We start from the raw sequence: 21,543 nt of genomic DNA, 5'->3' as shown, positions 1-21,543 counted from the left end.
CTTTTGGTATGGAAACTATGGATTCATTGGATATCATGTAATACAAAAAAATTAACATTCCCATGCAAATGCTAATTTGTCAAAAAATAATATATTCTCTATGTAAATTACAAAAATAAATTATGACAATTGATTAGTTGCGATCAGACACAGAACTGAATAATTTTGGTAAAAGAGAAGTACAAAATTAAGGTCAGAGTTTGGAGGAATTGTTATAGATATCTAATGCCAGATGCCTGCAGACTATGTGTAGATATTATGTGTGTTTGATACATGCTTTTATTTCCTTCTTTTGGCTTCAGCGTCTCATGTTCTTCTACACCCACAATCTCTGAAGGTGCCTTTTGTGTAAAACTATTGAGCCTTGCAGGAGAGAGGCATTTCTCTTGATAATTCTAGCAATACACATCATTTTATATGCTGATTTTATCACATATTGTTCAAATTGGTTCATTAAAATTAAACATCATTGAATACTTCCATAACCACCTGCGCTGCCTTAATTCCTGTTTTGCTAAATGACTGAGCCATAAGACCTGCTGCAAATCTTGCCTCTTGCCTATGTTGCACATTATAAAAATGCTTGATTATATTAAAGAAAAAGAAGTACTTGCTTTCAAAATACCTTACATCTCTCTATTTTAGTCTGATAAGTTTCTTAGTAGATTTACAACTAACATGGTAATTAGTACCTGACATTGAATGAAACGATCTTTATTATTATTATTAGCCGTGTAGGCTTCTAAAATTAAATACCTTCAGAAGCTAAAAATAAGTTTTTTGTTTTTTTTTCTTCTTCTTTTTTTTTCTTTTGCCCTTTGTTCAGATAAAGCAGTTATAACAAGCCAGGCTCTATAGCCTCATTGTTCCTCTGGGTCCCTGGGCTTTTTTTTTTTTTTTTTTTTTTTTTTCTCATTTATTTATGTATCATGTAACAATGAAAATATTGGAGAAAGGGAATGGGGGAAAATCGAGATTGCAGATTTATAGACTCCAAATGGCTTTTTTAATTTATATTCAATGGAATCCTTTTCCACCTCGCCTCCTCTCCATCTGCAACCAGTTACTAGCCACTTTCCAAAAAACACCTTATCCCAAACCCAAACAGCTGATTCTTACATAAATTAAGTCATGAGAATATTTGTAAGCCATTTCTGTTGTTATTAACTCATTTATACTTTGTTTTAATGGGGGCAAACATTTTCCAGAGCCATGAGTTTCTTTACTTGTATGGCTGTGGTTCAACAAGATGCGTTTGAAGAGAGCCTGTGTCCTGGTGTGTTGCTACCTCACTGCTGGCCCTTGGCCTCTGATCCCTGGTCCCTGGGCTGGGGCCTCAGGGAACCACCTGGCTCCTCCCTGCCAAAACCAGGCCCTGTTTTGGGCCCGTTCTCAGGCTGGCGGGAGGGTGCTGCACTTCTGTTTATGCCTTACAGTGTCCCAGGCTTTCAGCATGTCTTCTGCTCCCAAAATGGTAGCCTCGGCATCATGCTGTACAAGCTGCTAAAATGCAACCCCTTTTCCACCCCTACTGTTATGAACTGAAGGAGCAAGGAAGGGAGCAGGGAAGCTCCTGTGGGGTGATACTGGGGCTGAAGGGCAGGGAGGTGGCCTGGCCAGTCTGCAGAAAGTCACCTGTGAGTGTCTTGAGGGCCTGCTGCTGCTGGCCTGGACCTGGACACCAAGGGGTAGGTACTGAAACAAAGCATCTGCAGCCCAGCAGAGGCTATGGTCTGAAGCTCCTCAGCCACCCTTCAATGTGACAGTATGTTATAGGCGGTAGTGAGCAAAGGAAGACATGGTGGAGAGTACGGAGGAAAGGAAATTTTGTAATGTTTAATGAAGTACAAGTATATTTCTGTAATTATATGAAGAGAGTTGAAGCAATAGATACTACATGTCTTCATCTGCGAAACTTGTTCCAGTTTAGGGCAGAAAAGTCTTGATGAAACTGCAACTGCTTTACAGTAGGTGAAAATCCACTGGGAAAACTCAAATAGTGTCCAGTCATTCTTAATGTCCATTGGTGTCATGAATTATGGATTATCAAGCGTCCTTTGCACTTGCTGTGGATATCCAGATTTCTGAGCCTGCAAGACTATTTTAGGACAATCTGGTATTCAAAGTGATTATGACAGTTTGGGGAACTGATCAAGAGGAAGTGGAAAAAAAAATGAAAAAGAAATGATTCAGTGAATCTCAGTAGCTTTGCAACTAAGGTTGGGTGGAATAATCAGCAACATGAATGCAAGATGAAGCAGTAGAGCTGCACAGATGTGTTTTGTGGCTCTGCGTTACTGTTTTAAGTGTGAGTCAGTGTTGTGATGCTATTGTGGCAACCATTGTGATAAGCTTCTATAGGATATTGTATATGAAAGTGTGTAAAAGAGTCTTTGTTAGTGTGAATAGAACACTGGGTACTTGTATTCCATTTGGAGCATGCAAGCAGATTTCCCAGTTGGGTAAGCCTCAGAGGAGAGCTGCAGAAATGAAAGAGAAATGACAGCATATTCTCTATGGAAAGCCTGAAGAAATTAGGATTGTTTTTCCTATACAAGAGAAAAAGGAAATAACATTTTTCAAAAATAAAAGGTTGCTGCAGAGAAGATGGTAACTGAATCTTCATGTCAACTGGTGATAGGTTAAGAAGTAATAATCTTCAATAGCAATAAGAGAGATTCAGGTTGGAGATTAGCTAAAATATTAATTAAATTCTGGAATGGAGTGCTTAATAGCTGTCTCTTCCCTGATCAGTAAGTGTTCTGCTATCTACTGTCACAGTTCCTTTCCCCCCACCCTCCCCCTAAATGTCTCTATGTATATAAAAGCCCTGAAAAGAGTGTCTTTTGTATGCAAGAGAAACAAAACAAAACTGTCAGCTAACAATTCACAGACTTTATGGCCTACTTGTTTTATCTGTTTTTGTTGGAAGGAATCTAAATTCCTTTTTCTTTCTCAAATTGCTCTGAATTCCATTATGTATTGGGAAGACCCTGGCTAGCTCTTCATGAGTCTTATGAGAACCTATAGGAAAAGAAGAAAGAACTGTGTTATTTTACTCTTTCTATTTAGAAACAACTATAATTGAGTAACAGCATGATATTCATGTCATAGAAATGGATGTGCTTTTTTTTGTTTTAATGTTACTATAAGTATTAAAAGACAATATGATTATTCTGTCTTTATTTTCTGAGATGCTTCTTGACACTTGACTCTTTTATTTAAACATTCAGAACATTTTAAGGCAATGCTAAGTTTCATAGTTGTTAACTTTGGAGTTGCTTTATGGTGTCAGCAAATTCTGGTTTTGAAGGAAAAGTTTAAGATTATACTCTTCTCATTGCTATGTCCTCTTAGTTCGGTATAAATTATACATTCCCTTAGGAAGTACAACTGCAAAAACTTCATTTAAAAGCTTAATTGCAGTGTAAAAAAGAAAAGAAAATGAAATCGCTCCATGGATGACTTGGTACTCTGGTATATGTACTCCGTTGTTAGAGAAAACCAGGATGTGAAATAACTCAATCACAAAAGAAATTTGCCTGAAATTACATTTGGAACATGGGTTAAATTCCTGCTCCTCTAAGTGTTACTTGTAATGTTTGACTAATGAATATTTTCGTTAAAAGTTCACAAACTGTCTGAAACTGAGACTAGGTTCTTATCTGTCATATGGTACATATTTAGATAGGTTCTTTTAGTGTTAACTGGTAGTGTTTTTCAAGTGTTAGCTGGTAGGTGAGGTGAAAGAATGCTTTACAAGCATGTATAAGTATATTTTGTTGGCATTGATAACTTCAGTATTCAAAATACAGGAGGATTTAAATTATGTTAGAATGCATAGACTAGCTACTTGGTAAGAAATAACTAACTTTAAATTTTAATCACTTGGAAGTTAAAGTGTCAAGAAGAAGTATGTGCATCTCTATAAAATGAATTGCTTTCTGAGAACAAAACAAAATTCCGCAAACAACAACAAAACCCCATTAATAGCTGTGAACTTCAAGCTTTCTCTAAAACAGCAGTATTAGTTTATACACAGTCTTTTTCCTTGCTGTTCTTCCCATTGTTGAACACAGAGCCCAATTATTTCTTTCAAAACAGTATCAAAAATGCTGGTATGTTAGCTTGAGTGATTTTTATAATAGATAGGGTTGTTTCCATCCATCTCAAAAGTATTCCCCTGTAGAAGAAAGATGGTGTGTACTAGAGTGTAAAACCAATTGAGCTGTTAATATTATTTGAGAAGCAAGGGCTTATAGGTTGAGCTTCCTTATTTATTTTCCTTTGTTTTAAACAACTGATTCAGATGGAAAATATGATGATCTCTCGGGCATGCTAGCCTCCATCATGTCTGATGGAGATGCAGCAAAATCAGACTAAGTACAGGTTATAAACATTACTCTAGAAGTAATGTATTAATGGTAATCAGTTTAAGTATTTGGGAGAGAAGAGTGGTTGCTGTCTGTGGAACAGAGATCTGTTAGCGAGAGGTGAAGCATAAGGAGAGTTGTCACACGCCATAAACCTTGTGAGCTTCAGCATCTAGGAGAGCTAGGAATTCCAATTTTTGAACCTAAGTTTTTAATGAATTTTATAGGCCTTCCATGAGTATAAAGGCAAATGTTTCAACTGTGTTTTGGGAGTTGTTTTCTTCTTTTTAATCTTTTTATTCCTTCTATGAATTCATTCTAGTGCATAGCAGATAATTTTTTTAATTTATTTTTTTCCTGTGGAATTAATGTAGTGATTATGTACTCTCATATTCTTGGGTAGTATTGCTCAATGCATTTTTTGGATATGTAGGATACGTGGATTTTGACTGTTCTCGTTAGGTTATTTATTCTGGTTATAATGGAGATGTGTTATAAGGCTCTTTGCACTTGGAAGATGAACATTGTAGTGAGTGTCTGGAAAAGTGAAAGAAATTGCAGGAGATTTTTGTAGACTTTGTAGCCTGTTCACAGAATCATAGAATAGCTGAGGATCGAAGGGACCTCTGGAGGTCATCTGGTCTGACCCCCAGCTCAAGTATCTGCTCAAGCATCCTTTCTGTCTGTCTGTGTAAAATTCAGAGAGTTACTGGGCATTCAGTACTAACATGCCATACTTGTTAAATTATATAAGGTTTTAATATGTTTAGTATGCAGCTGTATGCAGGTGCTGGTGTGAAGACAGGTTGAAGAGTCTTCCTTGGAAATAATAAATTTCAGGGTTTAAAAATTTTATTTTTTTTTTCTTAACTACTTAAGTTCACTAAATAGTGCTGCAATTGTATTGATAAAGACATGACTTCTCGTTATTTTCACCTGGAGCATGAATCACTACAAAGTAAGGGAGGTACTTTAGAGGGGAGCATGAGTGATATTTTGAAGAACAAGTAACAGAACTTTCTATGAGATCTTTCTTCTGAATATGTAGATGAATATTTTTTTTCCAACATTTAAATATTGCTCTATTGTTTTTCCCAGTTTTATCAGCAGTAACTTCTATCAGTAGTTGGTTGCTAATTCATATCTTGCATTTAATCAAAGGGCTATACTTAATCAAAGGGTTATGTAGCTCTTTAACTACAGGTCCTACGCCTGTGTTGTGGTTTAACCCCACCAGGCAGCTTAGCTCGGCAATATCCAGCTGCTTGCTCAGTGAGATGTAGGGCGGAATGGGAAAGGTAAAAGTGAGATGACTTGTGGGCTCAGCAAAGACCATTTAATAGGTAGAGTGAAAGCATTGCGCACAGCAAGGCAAGGCAGAACAAGGGATTCATTCACTGCTTCCCATCAGTGGGCAGATATTCAGCCAGTTCCAGGAAAGCAGGGCCTATCACGTTTAACAGTTTCTTGGGAACCTGTAAAAGGAAAAAAATGTAAAAGTAAAAGATGATTCTCCAGTTAGCTGTTGTATAAAGCAACTTTCTGAGGAAAATTGTTTTTGTAGGAGGAAAAATTACTATTTGGTGCCAAGAGGTGGTCCAAAATAATGGAATGACTATTACTCCAGTTTAAAATAAATAAATAAGTCTATTGAAATTCTTTTATAAACCTCCCTTTAAATAAGTTCAAGCAATACAGGGCATATAATTTCCTCTTCTGAAAGGTCCGTAATAGCATTTGTAATCTTCTATTGCATATGGTAATGATTAAGGCTTGTGAGCCTTTATTTAACTCTTTGAGATTTTGGGTGATCCTTGGGAGTTGTATTCTCAACAGATTGTTAATTCTTATTTTCTGCTGTCATATGCTTATCAGCCAGGGAATGACCAGTTTAATTTCTATTTTCAATTTCCATGCCTTATGCTTGTAGGAATAAGTATCTTCTCAGTGCAATTTAAATGCTCTTTCTTTTGGAAGAATAATTAAAGATACTCTGAATATGAATGCTGCTTCAAAAATTATGTTTTCCTATTCAGTTAATATCTAAATGCCACTTAGTACTAGAAGGGAAAAAATAGCTAAAGAATTTGCTGGATTCTTATTTTTTAGTTGGTGATTAAGAGAAAATAATCCTCAAGTTATTTGGTGAGCTTGCTTTCCTTAAAAACTTTCTGACTAGTTGAAAGAAGTTACTTTTAACTTTTTTTTTTTCTTTCTTTTTTTTTTTTTTTTTTTTTTCTGGAAAAACCCTTATCTGAATTTTTTACTTACCTGGAAGCATTGTAGCTTCAGCTTCCTCTTTTATCTTGAATCAGTTATGGTGCTTGTTGAGCTGTCCCAGGAACTGCTTCATTTCATTTCAAATAAACAAAAGGATCTTCATCATCTCCATCCCCCCTCCGGGGTGGGATGGGAGACCTGGGTAGTCTTCTGCTGGATTTATGTGGTTTTGCTCGTGGAAGGGTCTGTTGGAATAGGAGAGGGATCTATATGTGTGCTGTGGTTCAGCAGCAGGGGGCTTTTGGGCCACCTTGGTGGACTTGCATGAATTCTGCATGAATGTGTTTCTCTGCGCCACAGCAAGTGCTCGGTACACCAAAGACCTAAACAAATCTACAATACTCATATTGTCTATAGCACTGTCTGCTTTAGGATACTTTTAATACTTTCAAGTTTCTCTTTAATTTCTTTTCAAGTAAGTAATACCCAGCAGAGGAAGTCGTTAATTTGATCTCTGCTTATGACTTTCTCAGTAAAGAGAACTGAGGCTCTTTAATCAGCATTTGAAAATCTAAATGCCTCCTGGCTTGAGGAACTGTTTGGGTGCTTAGCTTATGTGTTCAGCAGTGGTGATGATACAGTGTCATTGTAGCGTGTGCACCTGTAGGTGGATGCAGCACTGGTCTTTCATCCTGGAAACTCCACCACAATGAGCATGTGGGACAAAACTAGTGCATAGGGAGACGTCTGTGCATTATTGCTGATTTTATCCAACCAATTAATAGCAGAGTTACTGATAGCAATGCCACAGCAAAATTGAATTTCAACTTTTTTCTGCACCTCTTTCATACAGGGAGGTTGTTGCAATTGTCTGTAGTCTTTAGTGCATCTTTGTAGGACTGAATTTTCCTTAGGCATTGCAGAATGCTTTAATTTAGCATTGTCAGATGCTTCTGTGGGAGCAGCCACACGTTGGAACATTTTTCTTCTTGATATTAGGCTATGCAGGCAAGGATGGTACCCGTTTATATGATATCCCAGTCGGAGAACTTTATACTGAGTTGATGTTACTCTAGAGTTGGGAGTTTCTTGATGTTCACGCTTAGAAAATGTATTTTCTCCTGGACATTTAGCTGGAGCAGTGTATGCTGCTTCTTGCACCGGCAGCACAGCCACTGGATGACTGAGAAGCATCATATAGTCACCATACTGTGCAGAAACTGCTGTTACTTTCATATTAGCCCATCCATTCATGGTCACTGATGTTAGAAATTCATGATGACAGAGTGCCTTGCTTGGTTCCCAAATAAATATGAAACTTTTCCATTTGCCTTTCAGTTACTTACTGCTCAGTAGCACTAATCTTTCATAAGTTTGCTTGATGCACTGTATCAAGTGTCTTTTCATGAATGCTTTGTTGGAAGAGGCCGTTCAAAGGAGCACATCTTAACATAAATGTTCTTTTGTGCAGACGCTGCAAGCTTCCATCAAATCTGAGTTGCTGACATTTTTTTCATCTCGCTTTTTGGAGTACTCAGAACCTGTGTATTTGCTGAAGATCCATCACAATAAAAACCAGAGTGAGAAGTCTGAAGTTACCATACCTTAAAAACTGATACTGTGTTTTCTCTCTCTGCATGGCTATAAACAAATTCACAGGCAGTTGGTTTTATGTATGAGAAAACTAGGAATTCAGACACTTCAAAAGGGTACATATTTAATGTATATTCATATGTAAAATGTTGATAGAGGAACAGAACTCCTGTAGCTGCTTAAAGTTTGAGGAATGACTTTGTTAAAACTTCTTCAGAAACTTTGCTCAGAAGAGATGTTGGGGAATACTGGCCTACCTTTGAAGTTTTTTTGTTTGTTTGTTTGGTGTGTGTGTGTGTGTTTATTTTTGTTTTAATTGTTTTGTTTCCTTTTGATTGGTGAAAATTTTAAACTTTCTTCTTGTTATGGAATGGGCAAGTCATGAATGATAGTAGTATCATGCCACAAGTTATACCCTTACAGTGTTGTGGCACCCACAATGCTAATTTTGTGGCTAACGTGGTGCTGCTCTGATTTGCCTTACCTTGGTCGGTCTCACTTTGTGTGGCCATGTCAAACCGTCCCTTTGGTTGTTTTGCCTCTGTGGAATGAAAACTGGGGGAATCACAGTTCTTTGACCTTGCTCTACAGCTGTGCTTTTGGCATGATCAAGTACAGAGTGGAGGGCAGGACACCTGTTCTTGTTGGGTGAAATTGCTGTGCCTGCACAAAAGCGATGAGCAGTTAGTGTCCATTAGGCTGAGTTTCTGTCTTTACTCAGCCTTTATTTACAGGGTGTACGTTAATGATCTGTTTCAGCATGGTATTTTAACAATTCCCATTCTCTTTGGAAAGTAGAAGAAAAGAAATTTGCTGCATTTCCCAGCAAAATTAAATGTCTTCCTGTTTTTTTTTTTCTTTGTTTGTTTTTTCAGTCTTCGCAGTAAATTCTGAGTCTTGCTTTGATTTGCATTTGAGCTGTGGTGTATTGGCAGTGAGCTATGCAGTGAAGTTAAAACTGTCGATCCTGACTTTTTTTCCCCTTTCATTTTTGACAATCTGTAAAGAAATTGAGACAAGTCTTCAAGAATTTGAGACTTGTATAGGGAATAATACTGCTAGCAAGTGAAGAGTATAGATAATGTTCCAATATGTCTCTGCAGTACTCAGATACCTCTGACCCAGAATGATTTGAAGACATGTCGGAGACCTCTTGTGTTATGTCAACAGTAATAATATTGGTGTAAGCTTTTTAATGAAAACAGTTGACTGACAGGCAAATTAGGACATAATGATGTAGGGTATTTTGTGTGTGCATCCAGTAATGTGTTTTCAGTGGGATTACACTGCCTTTATATTTATCTCTAGATACACTCCTTAAGGTGTGAAACTGAACATATGGGGTAGGACATTAAAACTGAAGAATTTAATCAATATATCTTTTTTGCCATCATTATTTTTTCATATTGGTTTGTCTCTTTGGGTGTCAGATATTCACTACACATTGGATAATAGAAGGTGAAAGAGGACAAGGAGGCTGTAACTGAGGTGTGATGTTTGCTTTTTTTTAAAAAAAAGAAAAAAAGAAAAAAAAAAAACAAAAAACAAAAACAAGCAGATGGAGTATGTTCAGTTTATTTACTGGCTTTGTTTTTGCCTTTTGAAAAAGAAGTTCTTCCTGCAAGGAGAAAAAGTTAATAGCTTATAGCTTTTGAGGTGTTACAATTAGCCATTACTTTTTCTCATTTTGCAGATTACAGAAATACACAGCCCTTTGTTAAATGATCACAAGGATAATATTTTGAAGAACTAAACAAAGATAAACACTAATGCAAGGGAATGTATGTTTTCTGTAAACTTATATTCTGAACTTCTCCTGTTTGCAGTCTACTTTGATTTGCAAACCCATTTCTGTATTTCGGTATCACTTTGTTGCCTAGTGTCACTCAGAAAGGCTGCCTGATACCTGATTGGGAACCATAATGTTAGGAATGTTAAGTAGTAGGTATTACAAAATGAAATAAAAAGGTCACATAGTCCTGAGCTGTAGGATAATGCACATTGCACATTGACTTTTCACCTCATGCTATTGATGGTGACATGAAGTAAAGACAACCCCTTCTTTTGACTTTATGGGTCAGTTTTCTTTTTTACCTGACCTTGTTCTGTGACTCTATTTAAGTGCCTTTGTGTTACACCCAGCTACAGTGGGAAGTATGTAATTCTTTTCCCCATTAGCAAGTTGTAGAACTGAATCCACTTCTACATCCATAAATCTAGCTGTGCATAAAATTCAGAACTTCCTAACTGTTATGTTCACCTGAAAGTATGTCCTGGTTTCTGCTGGGATAGAGTTAATTTTCTTCCTGGTGGCTGCTGCGGTGCTGGGTTTTGAAATTAGGAAGAGCCCAGTGCTAATACCAGAGGGATGTTTCAGTTGTTGCAGAGCAGTGTTCGCACAGAGCCGAGGCCTCTCCTGCTCCTGGTGCTGCCTGGCCAGAGAGGAGGCTGGGGGTGCCCCAGGAGCTGGGAGGGGACATGGCCAGGACAGCTGGCCCAGGCTGCCCAAAGGGATGTCCCATACCATGTGGCGCTGTGTGGTACAGTAAAACTGGGGGTTGGCTGGGGCAGAGGTAGGGGTCTGCTTTTGCAGCAAGGTGGACATTGGTCCATGGGTGGTGAGCATTTGCACAGTGCATCACTTGTCTTGTATATTTTTTGCTGCTATTATTTGTTCTGTCTTTATTATTTATTATTTGTACTAACTATTATTATTTGTCCTAACTATCTATTCTGTCTCTGTCCTATTAAACTGTCTTCATCTTAACCCAAGAGTTTTACCTTTTTTCCACTTCTCTCCCCCATCCCACTGGAGGGGGTGTAAGGGAGAAGAGTAAATGAATGGCTGTGTGGAGTGTAGCTGCCTACTAGGTTAAACCATGCCAAGGTGACATAATAATGTCACAAAAATTGAAGGAGCACAACAGAAGGCAAGCAAGTTACTACTGTGTACCCTTTAAGTGGAGATTGTTTGATGGTTAGTACACGTTTGAAGGGAGTCGAAGACCAGACTGCTGAAAATTGCAAGTTTCACACTTCAAATAGAAGCCCATTTTTCAGGGAGCAAGGAAGTGAGAGAAAATAATTTGATCTGCCACATTGGTACATTAAAGCAGAAGTGTTTTATTTAAGGATTTTATTTATTTCTTTATGGTCTTAGCATGATTTCTTACCTGCAATTAACTGCTAGATGATAAGAAAGCTTGGTTTTCAATAGGGGATAAAACTAAGGCTTTTCCCAAGTAGTTAGTTACAGCATGAATTTATTCTGAAATGGTCGATCCCTGCTACTGAGCTAGAAAACCAAGTTCAGTCTTTATCAAAGGAAACAAATCAGAGAGAGATAGCTATGAGGGATATATTTAATTATATTGCTAAGAAAAAGTGATGCTCCTCATCTCATATCTATGTCACTGCCTTTCAGAGAGTCTGTGACTATCTAAACACTGACTAGCTATCCAAATCCTCCTGAAGCTCAGATCCTGAAGTTGAATTCTTGACATGAACTCACTTAAGGTTTAGGGAGCAGTGTTATTTAGCTGTTTCATGCTTTGATGTTTCTGTTCTGTGTAGGAGAGAATTGTATCGGTCTTGTTACATCAATTATAATATTAGGAGCTATTAACTGGCAGATAAATGGGATGGACTTAAGAAGAGCAATAATGGGAGAGTGGGGTTTGATTTGGGGAAATAGAAAATGTGTATAAATAGAAAAAAATAACAAAGTATGGTTGGAGAAAGAGAACATTGTTTATGTGTTTTAAAGATTGTAAACTTGCAGTGATGGGTAAGACTTTTGGGAATTACTGAAAGGAGGGTGAAGCAACATAAATGTCAAGCTCAAGAAAAATGTTGCTTAAGAGTTATGATGCATTTTGTAACAGTCCTCCTGCCAGAGTAACTAAAGTCTTTTCACTTGGTGAAAAACAGGCAGTGAAAAGAACAGTTAACAGCAATGGCTCTTTGTCCAGGTGTAAATGATGACTTTGGATACTATTCACATCTCATTTCTCACAGCATCATCCAAAGATGACATTACACTTTCTATCCTGTAAGAAGAACTTGTTCTTTCACCTTACCTTTCTTTATTCCCGTAAAGTATGGATTTTTTTTTGGTACTGTTCTGTTTTTTAGTGAAGCAACTTACTTGCATTGACTTCTTTCTTGTAAAGATGTGTGTTCTGTTTCCAATAAGATACTCTTAGGCCAATATAATGGTAAAAATCTGAGAGCCTGTCTTCACTGGGATTTACTAAAAAGGCTATTCTCTGCAGTGTCTAACAGCAAGTAGGTAACACTATCTAAATGCTACCATTTACCTTTTTGGCAATTATGGTGCCCTGGCCAGACACTGACCAGGGTACTCTGTCCTGTTTTTTTTTAACAGGACAGGGGGAGATAATAAGATGAGCAATCTTGTGGATTGAGGTAGAGAGTGAGTGATCACTTACTGGTTATTATCACAGGAAAAACAGACTCAACTTGGTGCAAAATTTTATTTATTGTGGCTTAAAATTGATTTAGATGGTGAGAAACAAAGGTAAAAACTTTGGATGGGGAATGGAGGTTGCTGTCAGTCTGTACCACTGGGTCTCTGCTGCTCCTTCCTCCTTGCCCTGTACCCCTGCTCCAGTGTGGAACAGATTTTTAAATATTTGGCTCTGACAGTTGTGCTGTACTCTTCTCAAAAATTTCAAATAAGGGTTTAATTAATCTAAGGGTTTGTGAACATTTCCCTTGCTTACACTTTGCTTTTCTGCCAAGTCCAATAATATCTAACTTTATAACTTGCGATCTCCTGTCCTATCATTATTTCTCTCAGTTTTAACATTAAATATCTGGGTAATTGTTCCCTGTTGCTTTAAGTGGTTTGCTGAGGTTCACTTCCCACCTCTTGCTTTTGTACCCTGCCAGTATAACCACTAATAATCATCCAAGATGTTAGTTAGCTATGCTAACTGGCCTCTTGGCTGTTTTGTCACTCTTTTATTAAATAAATTTATTAATTGAAAGCCTTTTTTTTTTTTTTTTTTGTAATAATACAGGATTATAAAATTTGTTTCCTGTGTTGTTTTTTTTTTGAATGCAGTTACACACAAGCAGTGAAATGTAGGCATAAATGTACATGTTATCTGCAATAACTTTATGTGAGAACAGATCATCTGCATGTATGTTTGATTGCATGTTATCTTTTAATTTTTTATTTATTTATTTTTAATACTTGTGTATATTTTGATGTTTATCAACACTTTTGTGCTCAGTAGCTAGTTATTTAAACTTTAAAGGAAAATCTCACGGTACTGGCACTATTTAATCCTATTACTTCATGTCTACTGATATTTTTTAAAACATTATTTGCTTTGATAAGTGAAGGGGCAATAGGTGTTAATTCTGTGAGGAGTTATTTTCCTAGGGATACATTCACATCATGATCCTCCTTCCAGTAGACATTGCTTTATAAAAGCAGTGTATTGATAGCCAAATACCTTTCAAGCTTAAAAGCTTTATGGCTTGTTCTCATCAACACCAGACTATCTCTGTTTCTGCTGGACTTACAATTCTAAATCTTTTTGTTTGGAACATTATTCTTTCTGTAATCTCTATGATTCATATTATTTCTGTAATTTCTATTATTTGTTACTCACTTATTTTAATGTATTGCTCAGCAATTTGTGTTACATACATATTACTATTAAATGTTACTTTAAATGTTGAAGGAAGGCAATGCTTTTTTTATTATTATTATTTTTTTTTTTTTTAAACAAAACCCAACAGTGTACACAATGTCTAGGACTTAAGTTTTGTCTAAGGCTTTTAAGTTTCAACTTAAGGTACTACGAGCTAGCATAAATAAGAAAAAAAATCTTTCAATCTTGTTTTAGTATACAGTATTTACAAATAAAGAATGTCTTTCTTGGAGAAGGTGTAAAAAAATATTTTGTGTGTTTTTCAAAAATATAAATTTGAGGTGTAGTTTATTTTGGCATAGTCTTCTGATTTTCTTGGATTAGGTAGATGCCTGAGGAGGGAGTGAGGAGAACATTCATGAAGATAGCCTGGTAAGAAGTTTAAGAAGGGGAGGCGAGGGGAAGTAGTTTGCAAGATGCTGAACAGATGCTTTGGCTTCATGACAAATGGTTTATGAATACAGTCTGGAGCATTTCATGAAATGCTGTGGGACTAACACATGTAGATAGATATATGCAAATTTGCTTCTAAGTATTTTTAAATGATGAAGAATGAGGTTGGAAAAGTAGAGTGTTCTAAAATGTGTGTATATGCTGAAAAATGCATGTTGGTGCCTCCAAAGGTTATAGCAGATGAGTTTAGTATAGGAACAAGATCTTGAAATATTTCTTGTTCGTTTGTTATTTGATTGTGATCTTATTTTCCTCCCTGTAGTTTTATCGTTATCTTGAGGTAAATATTTCAAAAATTCTGCAAAATTTAATTCTTATATTCTGCTCCTTCATTTTCTCCCACAGATTCCCTTCAGAAAAAAAGTTGGCGGGTTTATCTGTTTCCTGCTCTTAGCTTTAGAAATGTAGAAAAAAAGTATTTGGTGTGGAAAAAAAATACTTAGCTTTTTGTCTATTACTTAAAAATATTTGCAAGATAAACGTAACAAAGGCTAAGAGGCAACGTAGATGCCCATAGAGAATCTGTGCTAATGCTGCGGAAAGTAATCTTTGTAATTTTTCACTGATCCTTTTCACTTTTCTAACTTGTTTAGAAAGAAAAAAAATCCCACAATTGCTGACACATAAGCTCCCCCTGCCAAATGCATAGTATTTATTCCAAATTTTGGAAAATAATATTCTGTATTGCATCATTCATGAGTAATCTGGTGCTTATAAGACAATATGTACAGAGGTAGAGATTACAAGCAGGCTTTCTCTAAGTAAGTTTATTCTAGAGTCAAGAGACTCTAATAATCACTGCACACCATTGGATGTAGTTTAGAACACTTTTTGGAACAGCTTGTGTGCAATTTGCAATTGATTTTAAAACATAATCATTGAAGATCTCTACCAGCAATCCTACATAGTGTAATATGATTCTTTTGTGTCTTTATAAATGAGAATGAATGATGAAGAGGTAGCAATGAAGAACTGATAGTCTGCCAAATTCTCTTTTAAAGAATAAATAAATCTTATAAAAGATTCTGCATATAATTCTAAATACTAACTAGGTGCTTATGTTGCATTATAGTAGTTTTCTTTAACATCCCCCCCACCCCCTTTTTCTTCTTGAAGATGAGTATTCAAAGATCCCAGCACTGTACTTTAATCAGAGCTGCTTTCATTCTGTAGCATTGCCTACTCTTTTGCTACGTTTTTTTTTTAGCACAGAATTGCTTTACAGGGCAGTAAATTGTCATCTCACACAGATTATTTGATCCATACTCCTAAATTTTCATCTCTTCCTGAGAAGATGAAAATTGTCAACAATTTTCGTGTTCATAGATACAACTGCTTGGGTCGTCTGAGAACACAGTATTTCTTTGTTCCATAAAAATCAAAAGATGAAATTTCATGTACATAAATGTAGTAATTTATACAAATTTGTAGCTAAGAGAAGACTTCCAGTCGATAGTATGCTCATACATGTATATACTCGCAGAACTCCTATGGGAATATTCCTTTGGACAAGTGCTCACTAATCTATGATTTCTTAAATTTAGTCTAATTTTTGAACTATATTTTTGTTGGATTTTATCTGAGTCTTCTTCAGGAGGAAGGGTTCTTTATAACAGTGCTCTTGAAGAAGTAAAGTAGAAGCAAAATATGTTAACATGAACCTTCTGGAACCACTAAGCAAGACGGGCAAGGATTCATGTTGTATACTGAGCTGGATTTTCTCACCTACTTGTAAAGTTTTGGCTGATGTGCAGTACCTCAGAAGCATTGTTTTGTGGGGTTCATTTGCAAGATAGTACACTGGCATGAAGTTGTTGCTCTTGAAGAAATGAGGATGCTATGGGGTTAGGATACTGTGAAACTAAACTGGCAGCCATCCACTTACTGTCCGTTCTGCAGAACATCAGGACAAACCGTTTCAGCAATATGTCCTATATCAACTTTTTAAACATTGGATTTCCACTTTCTGCCTTTGTAGCTAGGCAGGCTCACTTTGTTCTGTATTCTGTCTATTGGTAAAATAAATATACAAGATGAGATCTCTTCCAGCAATAGAAGAATAGAATTCTCTGTTATTCTCTTGGACTCACAGACAAATGTAGCAACAAACCCAGCTTTTCAGGACTTAAAATGCAGCTTGCTGTCCAAAGTGAGCCAGTTCAGTTGCTAGTAGATCTAAAAATCAAGTCTGCTTCCATTTCTGGGTGGAGGAAGATCTGGTAAAGCTGCGCTGAGAAATGTGGAACTTATTATTCCATACTCCTTATTTTCAGGAAACCTGTGAAGCAAGTTGAGAGAATTTTGGCCTTGGTGACCTCAGAATAATGATGATCCTTTGCACCTCTCATTATTTTTATTCAGTCCATCTGTGATCCTATTCCCAATTATCTGATCCTAAAACAGGAAGAAGAAATGTTTGTAGTTGAAAGCATATACAGAGGTCTTCATAGATATGCTGTCCTCCGTAGATGCTGCTTCAGTGACATTTCTAAGAATTTTATATCATGCTGGATTTCTTGCTTGAATTTTGAGATTTTGGAATACAAAAAATCCATCCTTTTTTACAGTGAAAATCAGTTTCTTGTCATTTATATTTTTCCTTACTGCTGTTTTATTTTTCATTTTTATTTCCCCCTTTCCACTCCCCTCTTCTTTAGGATCATATATGATAGTGATTTCCTCAGACCACGACCCTGGAGAAAAGACTCGGCTCCAGCTTCCAACAATGAAAGAAAACGATACTCACTGTATAGATTTCAGTTACCTTCTGTACAGCAAGAATGGAGCAAACCCAGGAACTCTGAACATCCTGGTGAGGGTGAACAAAGGCCCACTGGCTAATCCCATCTGGAATGTCACTGGCTCCACTGGAAAAGACTGGCTTCGAGCAGAGTTGGCTGTCAGCACCTTCTGGCCCAACGAATATCAGGTAGGCTTGCAATAATTTTTTACCTCTTTGTAATGCTTACAGCAAGATTCTGTACAATTTACATTCATTCTGGTCTTTCTTTTGGAGTACTTTCCTAGTGTCCTTAAATATCATGTTCCATTCTAAATAAATAATTATTTGGGGATGGGACATTCTTAAAGAAGTGATTATTCAAAGTTGCCTGTTATTGTATAATGGGGAAAAATTAACAGGAACCAAGCCTCATTAAAAGAAATGGTGAGGTTAAAGTCCAGAAACATCAAAAATTATAAACTCCCAGAAATAAATTGCCTGTGCCATTGTAATTTGTACCTGTCTTCCTTCCTCTTTTGGATATGCCTGTGTTACTGTGTCTAATTACATGACCGTAAACTGTTTTTTCCACATGACATTTGCTTCATTTGCTGTGCAGGCAGAATGATGCTCACCTAATGAGCAGCTGCTCGGGACGTGTTTGTCTCCTGTTTGCTTGCTATGGGACAAAACCACCTGCAGCGTAGGCCTGTTGTTTAGAGAGAAAAATCGTCTTGTTATTACTAGATGCTGTTATTTGATTTGTTTGATTAACCTGAGGAAGTACCTGCAGCTGTTTGACTTGGTGGGTATTTGATGTGAAGGATGAATCTCATACACAGGCATTTTTGTCCTGACGTGCAAAAGAAGAAGAGTTGGGTTAGATACGCTTCCTCAGCGCTCTTACACCATGAGGCATTATGTCATGGCTGTGCACAGGGCTTACAGGGCCTTGTCCAAGGATGCTCTAGGACATTAGTGCTCTTGCAAGCAGGTCGGATATCCAGGCCAGTTATCACGTGAAGCAAAATGACCTCTGTTCATTATTTTCTGAACTAGAGGTATTGTGGGAATATTTCTTGAAAAGCCTTGTTTAAAATTCTTTGTGATTGCCCATCATCAAAATAATTTCCATGAAAAACAAGCATCAGCGTAATTGCTAGTAGCCTTACTTATAAAGTGAAGCCAGTGTTATTTATTAGCATTTAAAATTTTTCTTGAGTTTCTGTTTCCCTGGTTTTCATATTTTTATTTATAAAGCAATTTAATCTATCTGTGACATTGAAACTATGTGGAATTGGATTTAAAGATCTGAAACCTGGTTTCATAAAGCCTGGCTTCTGAGGAGGTGTTTTATTAACCCTTTTATGTTGCTGGAAAGTAGCTTTTGGTGTGCTTAAAATAACCAGGAGCCTTTTATAGCTGTATAGTAGTAATCAAGTATAGCAGCATTATATGCAGTAAATCAGGTTTCTGCTGACAGATGGCCAGGCTTGACAATGAGATTGGTGGTTGGGGCCTTATCTTAGCAACATGGCCATTTTTCACTTGCGTTATAGCTTTCACATTATCTCTTCATAGACTGTACTGAAATTTCGTTCTTTTCCTTGCTCGGTCATCCAGCAGAATATTGAAATCATGTATAACATAGTTTATTTTTAAATTAAAAATAAATCTGGAGTAGGACTGGCAAAATTCTTAATGCAGCCTGCCGTGATTTGTGACTGTATGACTGGTACAATTGTTTTTATAAACAGGAGGGGAAATATGCATGCTGCCTGTGTGTGCCTGCTTGTTCTCACAAAAACCAGAGTTGGTGTTTTTGTGTTTTTAAGTGGTCCTTTGAGGCCTCAGTCAACATCGCTCTTCGCGGTTGTTTTTTTGTGTGTTAGTTTTGAGTTGAGTTATTCATCGGCATGGAAGTCTTTTTTCATTTGCCTCATAGGAGTTCTTTGCTGTAGAGCTCCAGCTCATGATTTTGTCACTTTGATCTACCTGTTGGGCCATGAGTTTTGCTAGCACTGAAGGGAAATACGCAACACTTTGTAAAACGAGATGGAAGAGGCTTTTTACTAGAAGCGAGACTGGATTCCTGCCTGTCCAAGCAAGGTCACTACTAAAGATGACTGTGGAGCAGAACTGTGCGCAGGTACTTGGGTCATCAGGTCACCTGCGTTGCGATTGCCTTCACTTTTAACTGAGGGAAAAGCTCAGAGATTAGCAGGGGCTGAACAGCACAGTTCACATTACAAGGAAGCCTCATACGGTGAGCTGGAAGTTAGCAGGATGTCTGTGTAATAACACTAATATAATGCTGCAGCTCAGCTAATTATATCCTTAAAAGCATTTCTATGCTCTTCTGTACTGGTGCAGTTTTATTGCTTCCTGCTCAAAATGAGCACAGTTGTCTTGCATATCGCTCTATTCAACAGTATAGATACAGTTTAATATATTTTTAGATGGACTGAATGTTTCCTCTTATGAAAATACTTTTTTTTTTTTTTTTTTTTTAATGGAATCATTCATTATCATTCATTTACATCTTTTTTACTATATTATTAAGTGATATATTTTTTTTCAATCTTGAAATACAATATGATTTATTAATCATATAAAGTAGATAGTAATGATTTAAAGTAAATAGCTTTACTGGATCAGACTGTATTTTTGGTTAGCTTTGTGTCCTGTCCCTGACAGCGGATAATAGTAGAAGTTTGTAGAAGAGTTCACCATCAGGACAAACCCATGGTCACACCTCCCCAGAATACACCTCTAGCCTTGAGCTAATTTGCGGTTCAAGAACTTGGAGCCTAAGAAAGAAGCTAGTCCCTTTGCAGACTTCTTTTTTTTGTTGTTTTGTTTTTGTTTGGTTGGTTGTTTTTTGTTTTTTCCCCACTGATTTAAGATTCTAGTGTCTACAGTGTATATGGCATGAAATTCTAATGGCAGTTACACGTTAGGACCATTTCTGTGGGTTACTCCAAGCATGGGACCTGTAATTCTTCTGTTGTTGTGTTTTGCACTCAGGAAATTTCTGCAGTCTTGCAATGATACTCTCTGTCTTCTCTCTCCTGCTAGAAGGCATCTGCATCTTTTATTCTGTTTGTTTAACATGCGGATGAACTGTCAAGGAAAAGGGTTTGGTTAGCGAATCCCTTGGGACTGAAGACATGATTTGATTTTGATCCTTGCTAGTTCTGGAATCTTTTTTTATCGCTCTGTTGGAAATACTCCACCTTTGACCTATGCAAGGTTTACTTCAAAGGAAAACTTATTGAGGATTTCTGTCTTCTAAACTTTATAATTGTTTGGGAGATTTGTCTTTCTTTATTGTATGTTGGTTACTACTGTCACTCATTAGTTTATTTTAGTTAAAATGTTTATTCCCGTCTGCATGTGCTGTTTTGTCTAATGCTTCTGTTCTTTTCCCTAAGCTCTTTCCTGCTTTGCACAGTAAGGATTGTACAGCTGTTGAGGACTGTTGCTGCTTTTCTGCCTTGGTCACCATCATTTTCCACTTCTCTTCCCTTGCCACCTATGTCATCTGTTTTGATTTTTGTTCTTGTTGCTTTAAATTAAGGATGGGGTTGCTTTGTTTTGGTTTGTCTGCGTGAACACTGTTTTCCCTTGGTTTTAATTTTTTTTTTTTTTAATCTTCCCCAGCAAATTCCTGTTACTACTGTAGTGTCACGTCCTTGCTCAGTAGCCAATAAGGTTTAGTTTGCAATGTGAGTTGTGGATTTTCTGGTTTTCCTTTTATATTGCCTCTCTCTTGATTTTAGTAACCTTTGATCAGAAATTGATAAGGAAACTTGACTCAGAACCACAAATCCCAAACTTGTTAAAAATGAATTATTTGATTTCTTCATGTATCTTTAAAACTTCATTATATAGTGGTGGTTCTCTGCAGCTTAAAGAGAGGCTAGTTAAGGTACCTGCTTGATAGTGATGATTACAGTTAGAAGTGTAGCTAGCAAACCAGAAATAATGAAATTGTTACCAAGTAGATGTTGTTTTTATCAGTTCAGGAAAACTAATTAATGATGCTTGCACCCTTTAAAAGGTGCAGGGAAACTCTAGAAAGCCAAATCATCTTATTCCTGACTTGTGAATCCTGATTTGAGTAATGAATGTGTTATTATTTTAATATTGATGGTATATAGGATTTATACATGTTTAAATATCTCAAAGATCTTGGAAAGTTATTTTCCCTTACAATTTTAAGAGCTTTCAAAACAATAACAGAATTATAACGGGATGGCAGATTGACTGAATATTAACTAGTGGTGTGTATATTCAGGCCATATGCTAGATAAGGTAAGAAACAGATTTCTTGTTAGATAAGAAAATTTGTTGTCTTTTTGGCTATTAGATCAGTACTCTAAACATGCAGAGATGTGAGACTGTTGTCAAGCTGTGTGTGGGAAAAGATTGGGAAAGTAGGGAATTTTATTTGGTTTTGTCAGCTGATAGATCTGAAAGGAAGGAATGAGTG

The 21,543-nt window shown here is 36.8% G+C and overlaps 1 protein-coding gene across 8 annotated transcripts in view; it reads left to right on the top strand.

Annotated features, from left to right (window-relative positions):
* Positions 1–21,543, top strand: part of PTPRK (protein tyrosine phosphatase receptor type K) — a 325,563-nt gene that overhangs the window by 31,119 nt on the left and 272,901 nt on the right. For all 8 annotated transcript variants that reach the window (XM_032184622.1, XM_032184624.1, XM_032184619.1 and 5 more), the window contains exon 2: positions 16,984–17,255. In XM_032184622.1, coding sequence (XP_032040513.1) covers positions 16,984–17,255 — 272 coding nt within the window. The remainder of the gene's footprint in view (positions 1–16,983; positions 17,256–21,543) is intronic.

This window comes from Aythya fuligula, chromosome 3 (assembly GCF_009819795.1).
Source record: "Aythya fuligula isolate bAytFul2 chromosome 3, bAytFul2.pri, whole genome shotgun sequence".
NCBI lineage: Eukaryota > Metazoa > Chordata > Aves > Anseriformes > Anatidae > Aythya > Aythya fuligula.
This window is presented reverse-complemented; position numbering and strand designations above follow the sequence as displayed.